We start from the raw sequence: 22854 nt of genomic DNA, 5'->3' as shown, positions 1-22854 counted from the left end.
AAAAGAATAGGTTCCTATAAATTGCATTTGCCATCATGGTAGACAGAGTTAGAGCCAAACATTACACATTCGGATTCATGGTTGATAATTTATGCATAACTGAATGTGGATAGCAACTTTTTACATATACAGCTAGCCTACCTCCTGTGCTATGTGTCGTGAGCAAACCCTTATATGAATAATTGGTGAAGCTAAGCTTATCATTGTGCGCAATCAACCACGTTTCCGTAAAATCCAGTACATCGAACTGCGTAGACAACGAGTAAAAAATATGTATAAAGGCGATCACCTTGGTTTCTCGTACTGCGAATGTTAGCCCTTTAACTGGGAAGATAAGAAAGGCTTGGCCTAGAAGATTTTTATTGCTTTATTTCTTCATTATATTGCTCAAACATACAGCACCTGGAATATTGCATAGTTTGCCTAAAAACTAAACGAGATAGAGTAGGTCAAAAATATAGTTGACCAGCTGGTTGAAGGTCAGTGCATGGTCAAAAACTGATATTTGATAATTGCTTTGGCATAGTCAATGCGCGTTCTTGAGATGCACCTCTATTGGGATAAAAAATATCATCTTGCCTAAACAAAAGAAAAAAAATGCCTTGACGAGAATACGACCATCATGTGCGCTAATAAGAGAATGACAAAGTCCTCCAGTTTTGTCATCAAAATATCGACTGCTGCTCACAGTTGACACTTTTGTGAATGCAGATGTTGAGCAGGCACATAAATAGACGTAAATTTAGAGGCACAGACTAAAATATTGATTTGTCCCGTTTTTGTAGATGTTTTTGTTAGGTCAACAATATTGTTGAGCTACGCATTAAGGAGTTAAAGTGTTTAGCAGAAAGTCCAGACTCTGAGCGAGTCAATTTGGCGTAATAACTTTCAACAGTACAAGAGGAACAACTCTGCATTACATTTATATCTATGGTCAGGTAAGTTGTAGAAGTGGTAGTTACATTGTTATTTCGATATGTTGCTCAGGTAATCCTTAGTTTGAATTCTGATGGCATCGCTTTGCTCATCCTTCCGAGTAAAAATTGTACCACCACTCGTACGCACAAATATTCAGCACATTTGCTTTTTGCGTGAAACAGCAGCACCCAGCAACTGCTGGTTGGACTGGGTGAAGTGCTCATTCACGTGCACCACATCACTCCCACTGAGCCCGAGCATATCATTTGCAAGCTTTTATAGCCTTCGCAAGGAATACTTGCCGCTTATCGGGCCTCACAAGTGAACAATGATATTGCGCTTACCAGGCATGCGTGTCGATATCTTGTGATATGGATCAATATCATGTGCAGGCAGCGCCTCTTTGATCAGCTCGCCAACTGTTCTTATGACGTAAACAGCATTCTGAACAGGTTTGACGTCCTTGATTAAATACTTGTCACCAGTGGGGACCTGTGGGGACTGGTGCGAACCGAGAAGTTTCCCTCTTCGTCCACTTTCATTTCTCCTTGTCTTCATTATGTTTTATATTTCTCTGTTGTTTTCATTACAAATGACGTAATGTTTTTTTCATTCAACAGTTCACCGTTTTGAAGAGAAGCTGCAACGAATTAGCCACATTTGTCAATTAAATAAACCAAAGCAATGAAATATGAGAAAAAAAGAAAACACCTGTGGCTTTGTACTTTACGCGTGTCAGTGACGAGCTAGTGCAGTAAGTATTGCACTGCTTCTTGCGGAATTGGTTGATGCTAACAATCTCAGATGTGCGAGACGAACGTTATTTAAAGAAGCAGAAAAAACAAATTATAAATTGATTGGTTGATCGAATAATTGAAAGCTACATTGGAAATAATCACCTGTGGTCTAAGGTGGGGGAAAAGAATCAGGTGAAGGGAAGGACGTTTGCGCCTCCTCAGCGAAGGCAATCAAAGCATGATTTTTTTTCTAGTGACCTCTCCTTGCGGTGCTACCCAGTCTTCGTATGACGCGACACTTAGGAGTAGGGTGTGCTTGTCCCTGTGGCTCACTGTGGCGGAACAGCACCACATCAGATGCTTGAAACTGACTCTGGCGATCGCAGGGTAGTTGGAGTATTTTGTGTTCCTCTCCACCTGCTCTAGATATCCGGTGTGATGGCTGCCTTAGCTCTTGCTTTGAGGACACCAACCTGGGCACCTGTGGGAAGGCCAGTGAAAATGAGAGGGAGGATACTAGGAATACACTCCCGTAGCAGATTCTTTCTGTAGTGCTTGAGTCTGACAATCTGGTGGTCTTGTACCAAAGTGTATGACTGGGAGCCATTGGTGTTGTCCAGCATTGGTGGGCACATTTTAAGACTGCTCTGGCGGTCTTCTCTAATTTGCTTGCCCACAGCGTCACGAGCCATCGTGTTCAGAGTGATAAGTTCTCATGAACTTATCAGTCTAGTCCAGGTCGGCTTCGTTTTTTGAGATGTCGCTACCCTGTGGGGGAGGAACGCGCAGACAGGACTTTTTCTTCAACCTCTTTCCTATCTCGTTTTTGCTTCGCAAAAGCCTGCCACTCAAAGCTCTGCGATTAAGCATGATGTCAAATATTGCCTAGTGACCTGGGCATACAGTTGGGGTCAACAAAATTATACCTAATTGCCGAAGTTTTAGTGACGTAAAAGATTAAAATTTGGTTCCAGCGTCAGCACGCTGTTTCTTCGCATTTAGCTAAGCTACGACCCATGACGAGATATTACAGCTTGTTTTAGCGAATATACGTAACGACAAAGAATATATACATATATTTTGTTTTATCAGCAGTGTGCCAGAAAGAAGAAGATGGTAGGTTTATTGAAGAAATCATGGCCGAATATTAGTCGTAATCGACGGGGACGTGAAACGCCGGCCGCGCGGCATGTCAAGGCTGTGAGTCATCAGACAAAAATAACACTGCAATCCTTTGTCTGGTTTCCTGTTTACTATTACTTGCATTTCTTTTTCATCGCACGCGGTAACAGTTGTGGCGAAACTAAATTGGTAGATACCGGATACCATGTTGATGTTCAGTAACATCACCCAGTTAACACGAAGCAGAACCTTTCTTCAATATATAGGCCATGTATAGTATTACACTGAAACAGATATTATAAGGTGGACGATAGCGCAGTGCAGCCTTTTCGGTGTGCGGGTGTTTTTACTCATAGATGGACAGTTTGTAAAAGGAGGAAGTGTATCCATGTTTTCAGGTTATATGCATCACAGCACGTTGCCAAGTTTTTCGACTCAACAATACTGATGCAAGCTGTCTTTCTACGTTACCATCAAGCGACTCCCACTTATATGCTCCGTCATCCGGCCGCAGTAATTGCATAGTGCGGTGCTTTTATATGCGGGACCCAGAACAATAATACGCAGCTTCGTACCACCCCTTTCTCTTTAGCACTGCGGGTTTTCGCAAAAAAAAAAAAACAAAAAAAAAAAAACAAATTGCACAATATCAGTGGATGAGAAAAAGTGTACTAAATTTGAGATGCTGGAAAATTGTTTGACAACATTATTGTAAGCATTGTGGCTACACTGTTCCCTCTACACGCCGAGTAATATAAGCCGCTGAAAAGCGTGTTGACGGCAAATTAATGAGAGAGTTTTAGCACACGGGCTTCTTTTTTATCGCGATTGATTCTGTCTCACTAATTTGTCAGCTTTGGACGTGCTAGCAGAGCCATGCCACGGGCAAGAGTCATGGGGTTTTGTACGATGCTAACAGTGTACACTCATGATACATTCGACTGTCTTACATTCGAAGCTGTCGAAACATTCAAATGCTCTCAAGGCCAAGGATATCGTTTGGATCTCGCTCCCGCTCTGCTCTCGAATGAGACATATGTTGCGCTCTGTGCGCACTGAGCTGGGGCGCGGAGCTCTGGAAGAACAAGACGAATCTGTTCTTTCGACCAATCTGAATATAAAGCGCGACTCCAGATCTCTCTATAGCGCCGAAAAACAAGCACTCATTGCACAATTAAAATTTGTTCTCGTTGGCTAAGAGGAATAAGCAGAGATAATTTGGCATGGAGAGAGTTATAAAGAGAAAAAGGAAAGTTGATTATCTCCAAGGTCATGTAATAATTGTCGTAGTCCTAATGAAACGCTATAAATGTGCACGCGGCTCGATCATTTGATCCTTTTATCTCAATTTCTGCGAAAAAACAAACTTCTTCATTCACTTACATAATCCCACGTGATCTTCTGGAGTACTACTGGAAAGCAGTGGGATAACACCAGCGCCACTATAACAACACCTCACCACTCCCGAACAACATAAGAGATTCACCCGATATCTGAAGAAGCACATAGGGCAATTAGACAGAAGAAACAGACGCTTTCTTCGCGCCCGCCAGCTTAGTGTGTGTTAGCTATAAGCCGCGCCAAGAGCAAGATTCCCAGGTCTTTTCGACCACGCGCTGTGATAGCGGTGTGTCAAAACTCTTAATTGCGAATTGTATGTGTTTCTCCGTTTTGGTTTTTTAACTCAGCATACGCACTCGGCTTCAATTTCCTCTTCCCTTTCTCTCGTAAACTGTATAGCCTCTAGTTAACTGTATGCCATCTGGAACTGTATGATCTCTGGCATGTGTGTGTATAAGAAACACAGACACAATAGCACAGGTCCCAGCACGGACAGGTCTGTACGAGCAGACGCTCTCGACAGGGCACTGGCATTAATCGTGCACATAGGTCCCTAAGCATTATTGCTGACAGAGTAATAATTCCTTCTTTCTGAGACTAATATGCAGTCATTGTCATTACAAAGCTTTATTATCATGTGATGTTACAGTATCCATCAAAGGATTAATGTACATGCATTTAGACTGCTTGGAGACCTGGGTTTTAAGTTCGGTAGACGAAACGTGAATGAACGCTGTAGGTAAGTTGCAGACGGGCGAAACGCTGGTGGCGTAAAAGAAAAGGAAACGGACACTAAAGGGAATTTTCTGCATTAAATAACAAAGTGCACATATTTCCCTAAGCAGTAAACATTAAATATAGCGCAAATGTAGAAAGAGCGAGCGTGGTGGCATGTGTCACCATCACCGTTTCAGAGTTGATGAAATAATCAATCAACTTATTTAACATGCCCTGGAACAACACCGAGGTCTGGGTGCTGGTGCTGAAAAAAAACTAAAACAAGGAAGACAAAAATCTAAAACAAATACAATCAGAAGTTATCGAATAAAAATAGACTGAAAAGACAAAACAAGAAATAACTGCATGAACATCTACATAATGAGCAAGAATACAGCAATAATACACATAGAGAGGCGAATAACATGTACGGAAGGAAAGAAAAAACATGAGAAGACAGGAAATGAGTGTAGCTTAAAAGAAGGTTCAAGAGAAAGAGCGAAACTCGGAACTGAAAGGAGACAGGACGTTTTAAATATTAGGAGGAAATTACAGTTGTAGAGACTTCGCATTGTGCCGAAAGACGAGTGTCGGCTGAATGTCTGCCGAGTCAGGAATGTGGAAGGGCCTGTGTTCCCTGGTGATCTTATGCGGAAACTGCCGTGAAGCTGGAACTTGTATATCCGTGCATCTAATAATTCCATGAAGGATTTTCTATAAGAAAGGAATAATAATAATAATAATAATAATAATAATAATAATAATAATAATAATAATAATAATAATAATAATAATAATAATAATAATAATAATAATAATAATAATAAATTAGTAATAATTTAATGATATTAATAATAATAATCGGGAATGAGGCATCTCACTTGCACGTCCCGCGGAAGGAAAAAAGAATGTCATCCCCGTAGTGGATCAGGATCGCGAGCCTTCGTGCAGAACCGGCACTTGTTTCTCAAAGTGGCTTGAGAAGGAATCTTTTCAACCAAGTGCCATTTTAAGATCTCACTCGGTTCGTCGCGTGCCATCGACACACAGTTCACTGTCCTGACGGCTGTGCCGATCCAGCTCTAAGTATGGCGATATCGGCTGCACACGGACACAACCAGAAGAAATGCTGTAAAGATCCCATAAGAGGCTATCCAGGCTGTAAATCGGCAGCGTCATACTTAGGCTCAACAAGAAAACCCCGTTTTGTGATTTCTCATGAAGCGATATTCTGCTAAACATCTCCCTGTTGCCGTCATTTCCCTTCTTCTGGGTTTGTATACTGAGAACGAAGCTTCTGAGTGGCTTTTCCCTTCAACGAACTGAAATACTTCCATTGACTTACCAAATTCCAAAGCGTATGATTTTCTTAACTGGATTCAATGAGATGTGGGTGCCTGTTAGAAGGGGTCGGCTATTTCTTTACTCTTCATTCATACATGTTTTAGGACAAAGCCTCAAAGGAAGAACACATAAAATGTCATAGTAACAACAGCTATAAAATTTCCATACACACCAGAAAAACAAATCTTTATGAGCAGTTCCCAAAATTCGAATGTTTATGTTGAAGCGCGAATTACGTCCGTCGTCGTCAGTACGCCCAACACTCACACAGAAGAGTCACGATAACACGATAACAAGAGCGATTAAGGAAACCCAAATATGTGAAAAGTAAAAAAAAGATGAATCACTTGCAGACATACAACGCCGTGATCAAGGTTACAATAATAAGATTTACTAGCTTTTAGATATACTTGATTCATCAGAAAACTGCACTAATGCGCGTGCCGCACTGTCTTTCAGGTTTTCTGATGGCCATGCACCCACGATTTTATCTGTGTATCGATATCCTATAAAGAGCATGCAAGTATGTTCGCGAAAAGCCGCTTATGGTGAGTGCACTAATTTTCCAGTGTAGTAAGAGATGTTCTATGGCTTCAACAGCCTCCCCAGAAGAACACAAAGTCCTGGAGGTTTCTTTCTATCTGGTACAAGAAACATTTGGTATATATGCTCTGCCAGTCCGAAGTCTATCTATTGTTTCTATTGAACGGCTGGTTTTTATATATGTGGTGAATTGCATGTTGGGGACTACCTCGCAAACTGCAGCTTTCCGCACTATTTCGGAATCAAGTTTCTCCGGACATTCGACCACGAAGTTTGTTTAAAAAACAACGTGTGTCACTAGCCGCTAAGGGTAGCACGAAATAGTACACTATTTCCACGAGTAGCACGCGCCCTGGCATCTGCAGCGATATTTACATTACAGTACCGTCGCAATGTGTTGGAATTCACTGAAATATGACGTCATGAAGAAACCTCATTGCTGCAGTGTAAGCCTTTTGTATTTCGTATAATAATGTACTGTTTGCTTTCCCAACCTGGTTTATTTTATGTGCAACATGAAACTTGCAAATCGCTCAGAATTACCCCTAGCAAAGTTTCTCGCTTTGAATGTATGGAGCGCAATGCGGAAAAAATTGCATAGAGCTCTGCGATTGTGGATGTCGTAAAGTAAGTCTAAATGTCCTTCATTTTGACATGCCTCTATAAATAACAGCGATGTAGAGCTTCCCTTCTTACACGAAAAATCTGCTTAGAAATTAATATTATCCCGGCATGCATTGCAGAGGTGGAATATATTTAATACTTTGATTGCAATCACTGGCATGTCGCACTAATAGGTGGATCGAGAATGGAAGGGATGAAATGTGGAACTTGAAGCGGCCATGTATAAAGAGTGCAGCGCATGTGTAGGTCAAAATTCGTGAACATGCCGCTTCTCCACTGTACTGTAACCTTACGGAAGTGGGCCGTGTTTTGATTTTGAATTGCTTGACTAAAATAATAATTGGCAAGCTTAATTGCCAAATCAAACTAGTGACGACTTGTTTCTAGAAATATTATAATCTGAGAAGGTGTCTGGAAAAACTCAGCAGCAGCCAAAGAGTTGGCAGATGCCTGAGGTACACCCAGACATGCGAAGGCTTCTGGCGAGTAGTCGTTGAAGGGTTCCTTCTAAAATATGTGACAGGACCCATGAAATACCATAGCAGATTATACTCATTTGACTGACAATGACACAGTGAACCCGTATTATGGATAATGTTGTGCAGCCCCACGTGATTGCGGCTAAACGACAAAGAACATTCATATAGAAAGTGACTTTCTCCTCTCGTGCTTTTACCTGCGAAGCACATGAAAACCGCTGGTCAAGAACGACGTCCAGAAAAATGTGCTGCCACGAAAGCAGCACGCACTGAGAATCTATCTGTAAACAATATTTCTGAATTATCTTCTGGCATGAATAACAACAGCTGTTTTCAAATTTGACAGTCTTCATAGGTTCGGTTCGATTGAGTGGTCGCATTTGATTGGACAGGAATGCAGTAGGTTTGTGTACAGAACGCTGTATGCATGTTTGTACAGAATTGAGACCACGACTTCGTGCCAAGCTGCAAAACGCTATATCCAATGAGCCACAGAGGCAGTCAAGTGGTAGTGGTGTAATCTGTGGTCCGTGCATTCTGTGATACGAAATCACAACGCTTGCTCACTTTTTCTGTGTGTTTGCGGTAGCATTTGGGAGAAAAAATCCAGCGTTCATAATATTCAAGGTACTCTTCAAAGTTAAAAACTACTGTATGAACAATGTTCATGCTCGGCAAAGATGTGTGCTAAGAACCATTTACACACTAGTAATTTATCACTTGGAAGCTGTCAAGGTGCTAGTTTTTGAACGCCAAGGAACAAGCAGAGGCAAAGGGCGGACCCGCGAAGGGTGGACAAATCAGCGGATCTGTTAAGCATGTTGGGCCCTCTGGGCCATGATTTTCGGCGACAAGGTAGCCTTGCCGCTCGCGGGATTTTCTTACTGAGCCATGTCGAATGCTCCGTTCTGGTATTCGGAATTTCAAATCTCTCCCCCCCCCCCCCCCCGCGCCCACGTTTTTTACGCTGGTGTATCTGAATTTGACATTCTCCAGTGCACTACATCTGCAGGCATGGAGTGACGCCTGACACCGGCGAAAGATGCCGAATGCGAGAGCGAGTGGCGCTATACTAATCCTGGTATAACCAAATTAGGAAGGCCAACTAGGCTTGACCAAAGACACTCGCTCACCAGAACAGGAATTGGCCTCCCTGGTGCAGTATTCGGCCACAACCTCCCTGATGATATCTACAATTAATCCACGGCCCTCAGTCTCCAGCAGCTGTGGAGCACGTGACCAAGGCGGCGGTCAGACCTGTAACGCAGCAGACGGGGCTAAAAATCTCTGGGTCTGGACAGGCCGCCAATGGAAAATGAGCCTGCACACCTTTAACAGCCGAACCCTGTCGAGTGAAGCTAGCTTAGCAGGACTCTTTAAGGACCTATCAGACGTTGTTTGGGATATTATTGGCCTTAGTGAAATTAGAACTGGTGAGGCTTATACATTGCTGAATAACGGACATGTCATCTGCTATAGAGGTCTCCTAGAAAAGAAGCAATACGGGGTAGGATTCCTATCCACAAGGACATAGCGGGCAACATGGACAAATTCTACAGCATTAATGAGAGGGAAGCTGTAGTCGTAATCAAACTTAATAAGAGGTATAGATTAAAGGTAGTACAAGCCTATTCTCCAACATCCAGTCACGATGATGAGGAAGTAGATCAGTTTTATGAAGATGTTGAATTAGCGATGAGAAAAGTGCAAACTCAATATACTGTAGTAATTGGCGACTTCAATGAAAAAGTGTGGAAAAAGGAGGCTGGTGAACAAGCAATTGGCAACTACGGCGTCGATTCTAGGAAGGCTAGAGGAGAGATGCTGGTAGAATTCGTAGAAAGGAATAAGCTTCGAATAATGAACGCCTTCTTCAGGAAGCGTAGCAACAGAAAGTGGACCTGGAAAAGCCCTAATGCTGAAACAAGAAATGAAATTGACTTCGTACTTTCTGTTGATCCCAGCATAGTGAAGGATGTAGATATGATAGGTAGGGTAAAGTGCAGTGATCATAGGTTAGTGAGGACTAGGATTCACCTCAATTTGAAGAGAGAAAGAGCTAAATTGGTCAAGAATAAATACGTCAACCTAGAGGCAGTAAGGGTAAAAGCAGACAAATTCAGGCTGGTACATGCAAACAAACTTGCTGCCTTAGAACAGAGAGATGATGATGACATAGAGCTAATGAATCAAACGGTAACTAGGATGGCTTCAAAGGCAGCAATTGAAGTGGGAGGCAAGGCACCAAGGCAACCAGTAGGCAAGCTCTCCCAAGTAACAAAGGACCTAATTAAGAAACGACAAAGAATGAAAGTGTCCAATTCAATATATAAGTTAAAATTCGTGGTCCCGGCCACGACGGCCGCATTTCGATGGGGGCGAAATGCGAAAACACCCGTGTACTTAGAGTTAGGTGCACGTTAAAGAACCCCAAGTGGTCGAAATTTCCGGAGTCCTTCACTACGGCGTGCCTCATAATGAGAAAGTGGTATTGGCACGTAAAACCCCATAAAAAAAAAATTCGTCGAACTGTCAAAACTGATCAACAAAGCGAAAATCAGGGATAGTCGAAATTATAACACGTGAAAAACTTAAGAAGCGGTAAAAAGTGAACGCAGCCTGAAATCAGTGAGAAGGAAACTTGGTGTAGGACAAACCAAGATGTATGCACTGAAGGATAAGCAGAGCAATATCATCAGCGATCTCGAAGGTATAATAAAAGCAGCGGAAGAATTCTATACTGACCTGTACAGTTCCCAGAGGACTCAGCAGTACTCCATTCGAAACAATAATGAACTGCATACAAAAACTCCTCCTATAACTAGAGATGAGGCCAGAAAGGCAGGCATGACATGAAACGGGGAAAAGCGGCAGGAGAAGATGAAATAACAGTCGATTTATTCAAATATGGAGGAGGCATAATGCTAGAGAAACTGGCGGCTCTCTATACGAAGTGTCTATCGACTGCAAGGGTCCCGGAAAACTGGAAGAATGCAAACAGTATACTAATTCACCAAAAGGAAAGACGTTATAGAACTGAAATATTATAGGCCCATTTGCTTACTTCCACTATTATAGAAAATATTTACCAAAATAATCTCCAATAGAAAAAGGCAACACTGGACTTTAGTCAACCAAGGGAACAGGCTGGCTTCAGGAAGGGATACTCTACAGTGGATCACGTCCATGTGACTAATCAGATTATCGAGAAATCCGCAGAGTACAATAAGCCTCTCTATATAGATTTCATAGATTACGAAAAAGCATTTGATTCAGTAGAGATACCAGCAGTCATAGAGGTATTGCGTAATCAAGGAGTACAAACCGCTTACGTAAATGCCCTGGAAAATATCCACAGATTCCACAGGCATCTTAATTCTACACAAGAAAAGTAGGAAGATACCTAAAAAGAAAGGGCTCACACAAGGAGACACAATCTCTCCAATGCTATTCACTGTGGGCTTGGAAGAAGTATTCAAGCTATTAAACTGGGAGGGTTTAGGAGTAAGGATCGACGGCGAATACCTCAGCAACCTTCGGTTTGCCGATGACATTGTTATATTCAGCAACACTGCAGACGAGTTACAACAAATGATTAAGGACCTTAACAGGGAGAGTGTAAGAGTGGGGTTGAAGATTAATATGCAGAAGACAAAGATCATGATGATTCACCCGGCAAGGGAACAAGAGTTCAGGAACGCAAGTCAGCCTCGAGAGTCTGCGAAGGAGTACGGTTACCTAGGTAAACTAATGACAGGGAACCCTGACCATTAGAAGTAAATTCATAGAATAAAAATGAGTTTGATCGCATACGGCAGAAATCGTGAGCTCCTGACTGGAAGCGTACCGTTATCATTGAAAGGGAAGATATACAATCAGTGCATTTTACCGGTGCTGACATAAGGGCGCAGAGCCTTGGAGACTGAGAAAGAAGCTTGAGAACAGGTTAAGGACCGCGCAAAAAGCGATGGAACGAATAATGCTAGGCATAACTTTAAGAGACAGAAAGAGAGCGGTTTGGATCAGAGAGCAAACTGGTATAGATGATATTCTAATTGACATTAAAAGAAAGAAATGGTGCTGGGCAGGTCATGTAATGCGCAGATTAGACAACCGTTCGACCATTAGGGTGACACTGGGTACCAAGAGAAGGGAAGCGCAGTAGAAGACGGCAGAAGACTAAGTGGTGTGACGAAATTAGCAAATTTGCGGGTGCTAATTGGGATCGGTTGGCGCAGGACAGGGGTAATTGGAGTTCGCTAGGAGAGGCCTTCGTCTTGCAGTGGACATAAAATAGGCTGATGATGATGATGGTGGTGATGATGAATTTATCACTTCGCACTGCACAGTCGTCCCACCTCAAGTCGTCCAAGGCGCTCTTGGTGTTTTGACTTTCGACCAGCCTATCAGATAAATTTCAGTTCTCACAGACGTTTCCCACTTCCTCATTTTTTTGTGCATTTGCTTTATTTCTCCGCAGTTCCTTCCGTTACTCTTTTTTCTTTACTCTTGCCTCAGTGCAGGGTAGCAAACCTGGAGCTCTTCCTGTTAACCTCCCTATCGTTATCACCCTATTTCTCTTTCTCTGTCTACCTAGGACTTCGCAAAGTAAGACCTCAGCAATAGTGCAGCCTAATATGTCTACATTAAACAGGCAATAAATCTATCATACGGGCAATTGAAGACTGGTTCATTGGTTGTAAAAAAAAAGAAGAATTAAAGAAATTAAGGAAAAGAAAGAGAGAAATGATAAAAGAAAGAATTAAGTTCCTACATAGCGGTACGGCTGATCATTCTACGAGACACTTGTAGGTCCCGAATGATACCGACTACTTTCGGCAAGTGTACACGTACAGTGAAAAATTAAAACAATTTCAAAGCACGACGAAAATATTGATTTCATAATTTGTACTACCAGCTCCCGTAAGAGAGCAGCAAGTGTCAAGGAACGTCTCAGTGCTGCTCAGAAATAGTAATGCCAGATATTTCAATGTAGAAACGTGTCTGCCTGGCACTGTTTGTTGAGAAGAAGGCATTCGTATTATATATAACATCAATTCCCAAATAGAAAGACGACATAGTGGCGTGCTGATAACAAAAAAGGGAAACTAAAAAAAGAAACGATTATTGGGAGCTGATCACACATGCCGCTTTCGAGAATTCGTAATGGGAGCGTGAAGCGCATGTACGTGTTGCTACATGACTTGGCACCACGCCTGGTTACAAAGGGAAATTAATCGCTAGCAAGGTCACAGAGTCGATGTGGCGTTGCTTTGTTATTAGACTGCCTGTGCAAATGCGCTTTTCATCCTGCTCTTGCTCGATTGCGCTTCACTGACGTCGGACGCATAAGATGCAAGCAATGGCAGGAATTGTGTGTGACTCACTGACTGAAAAAGGAGCTCCAATATGAAGTTCGACGTCATGGTATTGTAGTTCAGAAATCTGTGTAACGCTTACAGCGAATAGAAATAAATATGCGATATAAATTTCTCAAACATATATTGCTGTGTTTTATGAATGTGGCTCATTATTACTATCGGAAAGAATTTCAAGAGGTAATATTTATTCCCCGAAGTTATTGAGCATTGGCACATCAAAACGAACTTGCAGAGCAGCAGGGCTATGTGAGTCATCGGTTAACCTTGCAATAATTCCATTATTGTTTTAATTGCGATAACCTTATTATCGCCATGAAGCGGTTGAGGCGTATGTCATCAAACGGGAAAAAGTCATTCTTTTTCCTTACTGCAGTTTTACATTTAATGATTATATGTGATTTTCATTGCCTTCATGTGAACTGTGTCGACATGACACACGTGGAATGAAACGTCCACTTACGCAATGTCTCGCTCGCGCATTGATGTAAAGTTTGTTTTAAAATAAAAAGTACATAGTGAGTGAACTATATGTCGACATTTGATCAAGGCACGATGGGAAAACTGCTAGATTCGCTTGACAGTGCCAATTTCACTGTGAAGGTAGAGTTCATGTCAAAGGAACACACATTCTTCAGTACAGAGATCTGAACACAAAAAACGGTGAAGCAGATATTTTTTAACCATATTTTACAGAAGTCATTGAAGTAACCATTTCTTAATCGTATCCACCATCTACGAACTCCAACGTTTGGTGAAACTCACCAATAGTGCAAAAGGAAGGATTTACTTTTCTCGTTATATATTGATTTCATGGTTGTTTTTTTCACTTAAGATGTACCGTATTTTTCTTTTGTTACTGAATGTTATCGTCATGTCAATCTTCACGCTCGTCAAAATGTGACCTGTTGTAGTTTGCACGAAATATTACCATCTACTGCTAGCCACACGTTGAGTGAATGAAAGATTTATTAGATTCAAAAAAGAAAGAAAATTTTTACTGTGAGGAATACAGTCCATTGGGAGTTACTCAATGATTAAATTAGGCATAGATGCTACAAATGGGAGCACAGTTCAATTTTATTAAGGTCAGAGTGTAGTACCAGTAACATAACATATCGATGAAGCAAGTTTTCAACATTTAAGAGAAACTTCGCAGAACTAAGCATAACGGCTGCACAAATGTTAACTCTCAGTCATTACGAACGACAGTCGACGTCCTGGAATGGGTGTGTTCATATTGTTTAGATCCAAAAAAAGATACATCTCATTTCGAAACGTAATGCCACTTCACATCGGTAGCGTTTCCTCAGATATATATGTGCGAAAGGTAAAATAAACGTTGAAAAGTTATGGCAAGATAGTCGTGCACATAACTCATAGTTTACGTACGAACTGCGCGAGTGCTGTTCGCCCATTCCAGAAATATGAGATGAATTAAACGTGGTTGTTGTAAATAACTGCATCACACGGTGATTTAGTGCGGCCTCCAGGAGTTTCCACACTCGGTGAAAGAAAAAGCTTTTCTGTGGTATAATGATGCACCTTTGTGCACATCAACTCGAGATGGTTTGCGTACGGATCACTGCTTAATTTATGGCAGAAATTGAAAGAGAGAAAGAAACTGGGGTGAAAGGAATTTCATCCGCTGAGGTATATTTGAGAAGCTAACTACATTTATTTAGATCTCTGTCACACGCACGACAACTGGGATCATTCTCACACCCCCCACCTGACGATCCGGGACAGTGTTCTGTAGCATATCTTTTTAGTAAGAATATCTTTTTCTTTTATTTATCGACTTGCGTGCAGCCATGTCTCTTGATTTGGTCACTCATGGCAACGGATGATAAATAGAAATAAATGCACGGGGAAAAAAATCCGTACAATATTCGATCCATACGTCCAGTACCGTCAAGAATCCAAAACCGCAGAAATCTGCAAAGTGTCCTTTATTATTCTATCGTTCTAAATGCACCTAGTGTGCCCGCAGTCGCTACGTGAAACCTCAATATCAAAAACTGCCAGAGGAAACTTTGAAAACCACCTGCATCCCATTAAATATTTGTTAGAATAGTGAATCATCAGAGCTTTGGTTTTGCCCACATAGTGAAGGTCATAAATTACTTTCATCATCAGTTCTGATATTCAGCACATGACCAGCCTTCTGATTGATCTTTTGCCTGGTTGGCGTAATACGACCTCACGTGGACATATACCGGACGGAGTTGGGCCGCTCGATAGTGGCTCTCTTCCAGTTCCGGTGCTTCCTTAAGGCCGGTGCAGGAAGCCGCGAGCGCACTTATCGCTGTCGGCCACAGCCAGACGTCGTTGTCTGTAGGTGCCACACGGTGTCGGCTGTCCTACCGGTCGTGCTGAGCAGGCAGTGAGGGCTTGTTACGTCCGCTTCCCTCCGCGAGCTTTTGTTTTTTTATTTTCTGATTTCTTTATCTGCCACGGTCTAGACGGTTCCGTCCGCTACAACGCACCTTTGGCGTGACGAAATCTGGGAGGCCCACCATTGCATGCGCCTCTGTGGACTCCCTGTGCATACCGCGGTGGTCTGATATCTACAGCGGTGGAAAGAGTGATTTAAGCCCTGTACCTAGGTTATGAAGAAAAAGTAAGAGAGGGTCATCTAGGAAGGTGAAGGGTACACGTGGGCCCAAATCTGCCCGGCACACCTTCTACCTCACTGCGCGACAAAGGAGGCGTATGCATATAAAATAAGGCCGCATTTGCCCTCTGGTCACCAGTCCTCCTAGAGCCGTCACCGCCATGAAGCCGCTGGTGAGTGAAAAGCCTTCTGCATCCGATATCTTGCGCGAAGAGCATTGTTACTTCTCGAAATTAATTTGCTCCTTTCTTGGTAAATATGACTTACTTTAATTCGTGTGCGGCCTGCAAAGCTGCTGCAAGTGACGTTTCTCCGAACCTGGCTTCTAGCATTCGTGCCAGAAACCATGTTTTGGCAGAAAAAAGCTAGCAGCAAAACAGGTAGTCAAAATTTTAGAGTAATCTACATTTATTACAGCTGCACGGTGTCTATGGTTCCAAACAAGTAAATACTTCAGGGTTTATGTCTTTCGAACCAAAGCGGACGTACAAAAGGGTAAAACGTTCAAGGAGCCAAAAGTGAGTGCATTGGAGTGAGTTTGGAGCAGTTCCTGAAAATATTGTAAAATGTTTTTTGATGGCATAATAGCTTCATTATCGTGATCAAAAAGCGCAGTTTCGTCTGCTGTTGCTCCTTCGTTGATTTCTACACCATTGGATTATATATTTAACAATATTGGCATATCCCTACGGATGATTCGTGCCACGATTATTTTGGTTGGTATCTATCGAATCGCAGGAGTTTTTTGTAACTGTACGCACCCTTGTAAGCACTGGTTTAAAATATTTTCTATGAAAAAGAGCACAATTCATAAACGCCTTCATCCATGCAAAAGTTAAACGGGACTTCTAGCAAAAATACACATTTAGAATGGGTTTGTCCATCAATGTTCATCACCAGTGCGACTGCATTGAGTAAACAATAACCTCTCTTCATACCAGAAAGTGGTCATTTGCTTCAAGTGCCCGTACGTGTTCTTAATGTTCTGATTATGATGGACAGAAAGCCGCCTCGCAATATTGAATACCATAAGCCAAATATTCGTTATAACCTCAAAATAACATAACGCTTTGACAAGGTGTTAGATACCAATCGAGCTGTCACTAATGTTCTTTTTTTATCACGTACATTCAAGGCTAAATACAGGTAATTTCGGATAGGCCACTATTTGGGGCAAGTTTCGGTGCTTTTCATGCCCAGTCCTCTAAGTAATCGTTCCAGGTGAAATCACGTAGACAAAAAATAGTTCAAAAGCATACGTGAACTATTTGAACGGTTCTGCAGTGCGTTGTCGTCTTGCTGGCGCTGTGCGCCATCGCCTCTGCCAAGAAGGAGAAGGTCGAGGGCCGTGGGGCCCTACTCGGAGCTGGAGCGGGCGGCTGCTGCCCCTGCACTGGTGGCCTTGGAGTCGGTGGCGTGGGCCTAGGCACCGGCCTCGGTGGAGGCAGCAGCTACAACAGCGGTAGCTACAGCTCTGGCTCGGGCTATGGCTCTGGTGTTGGCGCGGGTGCAGGATTGGCCTCAGGTGCTGGACTTGCCTCGGGCGCTGGACTTGCCTCAGGTGCTGGACTTTCCTCCGGTGCTGGACTTGCTTCGGGTGCAGGCCTTGCTTCTGGTGCCGGACTTTCCTCAGGTTCTGGACTTGCCTCGGGTGCCGGACTTGCCTCAGGTGCCGGACTTGCCTCAGGTGCCGGACTTGCCTCAGGTGCCGGACTTGCCTCAGGTGCCGGACTTGCCAAAGGTGCCGGACTTGCCTCAGGCGCCGGACTCGGTGCTGGGGCTGCCGGTGCTGGCCTCGGAGTAGGAGGAGTCGGCGTTGGAGCTGGCGTCCCTCTGGCCAGCCCCGGAGTAGGGGTTGGCGTTGGCGGAGTTGGTCTTGGAGGTGGCCTTGGTGGTGGCCTTGGAGGTGGTTTCGGATCATCCTCGGGCTACTCGGGCTTCAAGCAGGGCTCTGGATTCAACAACCAGGCAGGAGCAAACAAGGCCGGTCAGGGAAGCTTCGCCTACAACGTCGGCGGCTCGGATAGCAACAAGTACGGCCACAGTTCCACGTACGGAGACTCCAAGAGCTTCGGCAAGAGCGCAAGCGAGGGCTTCAACCGCGCCTCGGGCCAAGGAAGCCATGGTAGCTCGTTCAACAAGGCCGCCGCGGGATCCGGAGCCCAGAGCTCCAGCTCCGGCAGCAAGGTTGTTTCCGGTTAAGCGCTACAAACGACGCCTGTGATTCTTGTGTAAGTAACGCTCTGCTTTGATATACTTTGCAACTTTCAGCCGTTATTCAAGTGACTACATGTAGGGTGCATTGCGGTGTGTCATTCGGTTCAACACCAATCGGGGAAAGCTCTCTTAGGAAAAAAATTGCAGGCCATGACTTTGTTTCCTGTTTGGGAGAAGAAACTACGAAACAAGAGCCCTAAAAATGTAGGGCATGCAGGCCACAATTAGGATGAGGAATTGTGAATTTATACGTTAACAACAAACACTTTAGATGACGTGTTGAATAACGTTGCCACCTCTTTCGCTCAGGAAATACTGTGTTATGATCGCGCGCTAGTACTTTGAGATTCTTCTGATGAGTTCTCAGAGAAGTGCACATATTTCAATAAAATATGGGCAGTAGCCTTTACAATTAATTTATTTTTCGTTCCCTCTTCACCGAAATCTTGAAATGCATAGTGATTCCACTGACTTAAGAATTGTCCTTGATCTTTGCAGGCCCCTCCTTAACACTCAGATGGTTGCTGAACGGCTGGACAACGGCTTGAATATTTCAAGTTTAGATGCAGCAGAAGTGATAGGATGTACTGCATAGTAATACCTTCTTTTTATGTAAGGGAGTTTGTTCATCCGATCAACTACTGCCCTGCATCAATAAAGAGCCATATGTTCCTATTAAAAAGGAGCATTGCTTGTGTGTTTTTGAACTAGACCTGCGTACACCGCGGCAGTTGAACGATGCTTACTGCGGGCACTCGAGCAGAGCGCCACCTAAGAATCTAGTGTGAGCTTCAAAACAAGGTTTTTTTTTTTTAATTTGTTTCAAACAATATTTAAAAAAAAACATGGGTACAGGTCTTGAAGCCAATATGTAAAGGTAGTTACCAATTCTACGCCACATTCTGTGCTGTGCCAGTGGCACTTTGGGCGTTTCGGTGAGCACACGCTGATGACCTGTTCTACAAATTATGGCGCAGCCAAAAAAAAATTAAACAAATTGAACCAACGCTGCATACTATGAATAGCTCTAATTAAATGCAATCTCTTTACAGCTGCTGGATTTCTACTGTTGATGCAGTGTCAACGAGAAAATAGAAACAGGAACGGTCGTTAATAAATGCTTGCTGGTGCAAATATCAGCAAATATCTCAGTACATGAACTCAGTTCTTGATGTTATTCATTTGACATTATCACTTCGCTTCATAGTTACTCACAGAAATTTACTGTCGTAAACCACCGACATGGGGTTGAACGCTTCTTTTTTTATTATCGTGATACTTCTCTTGGCAGAGCACAAAAAAAGCACACAATCTCGATCATCTTTAATGGAATAAAAAGTAATGCAGTCGAAGTGCTTGCAGTAGCCTACACAATATTTCAGCAATATTATATGCCTACGACCTTAGAGTTCTTTTCAAGACTTTTGTGTTGTGGCGAGCTTAAGAAAAAAACAGTATGATAGCATAGCCGCAACAGGTTCGCCTCTGTACACATTTACGAAAGGAAAAAAAAGAAAAAATAGCAGCCATCAAACATTAAAAAATTTGGTCACGTAATTTCTAGAAAATGGGAAAATAACGCTAAATAATTCTATACGCTGCCTACAGGTTCTTTAAGCGCCTTCACACAAGTAAGCGATATGTGTATAAGCCAGACTTGTGCACCTTACAGAAAAAGTAACCGATTACAATTACAATTACTTCGTTTAAGACTGTGATTGGTTGCAGTTGCCAGTTACTGCTTTACGAAAGTAAATGAGGAATTATTAAAAAAAATAATCGGTTACTTCTACGTTTCTTTTCGCCGAAATTTTAATAACAATGAACAGGCACTTAAACAGAACGAGCTGGCATGGCAGATTTAGTGCGTCGTTTGCAGCGCTTCATACATTGCTTATCTTTACAAACAACTGCTTTTCAAAAATTTCATGAGTCATGTTCCCTCGTTTTTCTTCCTGAATTCAGCGGCGGCGGCACTGAAAACTCGCTCCATGTGCGGGCTGAGAAGGAGGGCGGTGTTCAATTTACGGTCATCTTGCGCACAAGATTCTTGTTACTCAGCATCTCGTTGCTCTGTGAGGCGCAACGTTTCATTCTCGCTGGGACTTGAAGAAGGCCTTCCCAGTAGGGCCAGTGAAAAGCTGTAATATCGTCCGTAGGTGACGTCTTGGCGTTAACGTCCTAAGTGTCCTTCGTTATCGAGCCATACAAGAAGAAGGGATTTAATTCGTCGGCCAACGTCTAGTGGTAGCGTTAACATGAGGAAACAAATATTGAGCTCCCGAGTTTGCCCGTCTGAACATAGGCATTCGCGGGGATGCCGCGCAGCATGATCTCGGGCCCTCTGCTGCAGTTCCCACCAAATTCAGGTTCCCCAAATTGCGTCACTTATTGCAGCTTGTCTGATCAATAAAGTAACTAAATACATTTAATTGATTAATGAAAAATATTTTATTGAATTAAGTGAGCGTTACCGAGTAAGGAATGCCATCACCAAATTACAATATTACGAAACGATTCAATACGATGAGCAAAACGAGAACGAGGTAAAAGCGGCAATCAACGTTTTGACAAGTGGACTTGTCTTTTTCAAGGCTACATATGCTTATGTCGCCTTCAAGAAGACAAGTCCATTTGTCAAAACATTGGCTCCTGCTTTTACCTTGTTCTCGTTATGCTCATCGTCTTGAATTTCCATCTCCCGCCTTCCCCGTGTTTTTCCAAAAGGTTTGATAGATTAAAAGTAAATTATTACATGTCATTTGTCACGTACAAGTCTGGTGTAAACATGGTATTATTTTTGTTTATTTTTGTGTACGATACTGCGTTTATTTCAAATATGTTAATTACCATTTGCCAATCCTGCGGGATAATGCTCAGCTAAAATCACTGTTAAATTATCAGTGCATTCAGGCATCGCCATGGACTAATATAGCAAATAGTCATTAGGAACACGCTTAAGTGGAGCATTAACTTAAGCTGTATCAATAAATTACGCTTATTACGCGAAGCGGCCAGTCCTATCAAGAGGTGTGGGTTCGCGACCCGCACAGAACGTGAGAACGAAAAAGTGGTTGCTACGCGTCATGAAGTTTCTGCAATAGCTCGCTTTGACGCCATAGATTTTTACGTGTAGTCACGTTTAGTTGTTTTATTATCGGCAAATAAGAGCAACATTGTGTTCTAAAAAACTATAAACTAAGCCTTGCAGGTTTTGAGAATCTTCTTTGCGCCATAAGAATCCCCGTGCGAGAAATTACTTTGAGATCCATGACGTCACACTGATGTACCAGCACTAAGCTTCCGGCAAAAAAAAAAAAATAATAATAATAACATGACGAAGTTTGGTCTTTAGTTATAACTAAAATTTTCATTTCTGATGAATGAAAATCAAGTGTTACAGAAATAATTTGCCGGCGTAAACTGATTTAACATTTCTGTTTATGCCTCACTAGAGTTCATGATTTCACTCATTCTAGTGAACCCCACAAAAATTCGATCGCTCGCTTTGATCACTGAGTGTGCTAAGATCAATGTGCATCACAAAAGTAAATGGAGCAACCAGTTTGTGAACTAATAATGCGTTTTATTACCATTATTATTATGTTTTACTAATGAACCTGTTTGTTTTCAACGGGCGAATGCGAGTATATTGTAGATAGTCCTTAAGCTGATAAGCACTGGTTTAAATAAAAAATATTATATGGAGCTAAATTAATATTGGTTAAAATTAGAATATTTGCTTCTGGCAAGACCGACCGCGAAAGCCCAGGTGACTCTGGAAAAGGGGATATTTTAATTATAGGTGCTTTGTAACTGGCGATGGAACTCATCATGCGTTCGAAATGGTTGAAATGAAAGCAGTTTGTGCTGAAAATTTTGCCGTGTAATGCGCGTAGAGATGTAATCTGGATTAACGTAAGGATTTTACAGACAAGATGTAAAGTCCTGTTCAATATCGTCTGGCGTCAAAATACTGACAGAAGAGAGCAGTTATGGCATTGCATAGCGTGGGAGTTTTTGGAAACGCGAAGCATCGCGTTTATTAGCGGTGCAGGAGCACCCTTAATCAAGCACAAAAGGGAGTTCAGCGGTCCCATGGCGTCAACTTCCCAATAGGTGGGTGTCCTTTCAAGCGTCTTGAACGTCAGGCCGGGAGCGTCAGGCCGGGAGCGCATCTCTACCTATTTCACCGGTAGGAACCCATATGGCAGCGCTCGTCTGCCTCCCACAGGGCCAAAGCTGGGGTGGGGACACGGGGGGGGGGGGGGGGACGCTTAGAGACTCTCGAAAATAATTATAAGGCCTTCTTTCGAAATGAGAACTGAAATAAACAAGTAAGCGCCAGGCCGTGGTACATCTCTACCCATTATACAGGCCACTGGGTTTCCGGCGGCACCCGGATTCGGACCCAGCGTCTATACCGCACACGAGGCGGACGCTCCGCCGTTTCACCACCATTGACAGCAGCGCCAACACATTGCAAAATTTACATCATAGAGTAGTATACCTTTAAAGAAGAGAGCGAGTGAAATATCGACACCATATCTAGAACCAGCAGTACGTGGCAACTTCCGTGGCCATCCGGTGCGAAGCAGTTTGTATCCGAGTGACCGATTTGTCTCTGAGCAATCTCAGCAATTCACCATAATACGTGCCCCACCCGTGCACTGGAGGGCCACTCAATCAACACCAGAAGGCACATTCCAAGGCGGTTACAACAGTTACGTTCGAGTGATGATGGCAGTAGTGTACTGAACATTCTGGAACGGCTATGTTGCTTGAAAAGTAGCGCAATTGTGCAAACACGCTCATAT

At 42.9% G+C, this 22854-nt stretch overlaps 1 protein-coding gene across 1 annotated transcript; it reads left to right on the top strand.

Annotated features, from left to right (window-relative positions):
* Positions 1 to 15835: 15835 nt before the first annotated feature.
* On the top strand, positions 15836 to 18719 carry LOC126547646 (uncharacterized). The gene is made up of 3 exons (XM_050195565.3): positions 15836 to 15993; positions 17105 to 18051; positions 18536 to 18719. Exons 1-2 carry the CDS (start codon positions 15982 to 15984, stop codon positions 18020 to 18022), a joined length of 930 nt encoding a protein of 309 aa, XP_050051522.1. The 5' UTR covers positions 15836 to 15981; the 3' UTR covers positions 18023 to 18051; positions 18536 to 18719.
* Positions 18720 to 22854: the final 4135 nt, after the last annotated feature.

Source organism: Dermacentor andersoni, chromosome 1 (assembly GCF_023375885.2).
Source record: "Dermacentor andersoni chromosome 1, qqDerAnde1_hic_scaffold, whole genome shotgun sequence".
NCBI lineage: Eukaryota > Metazoa > Arthropoda > Arachnida > Ixodida > Ixodidae > Dermacentor > Dermacentor andersoni.
This window is presented reverse-complemented; position numbering and strand designations above follow the sequence as displayed.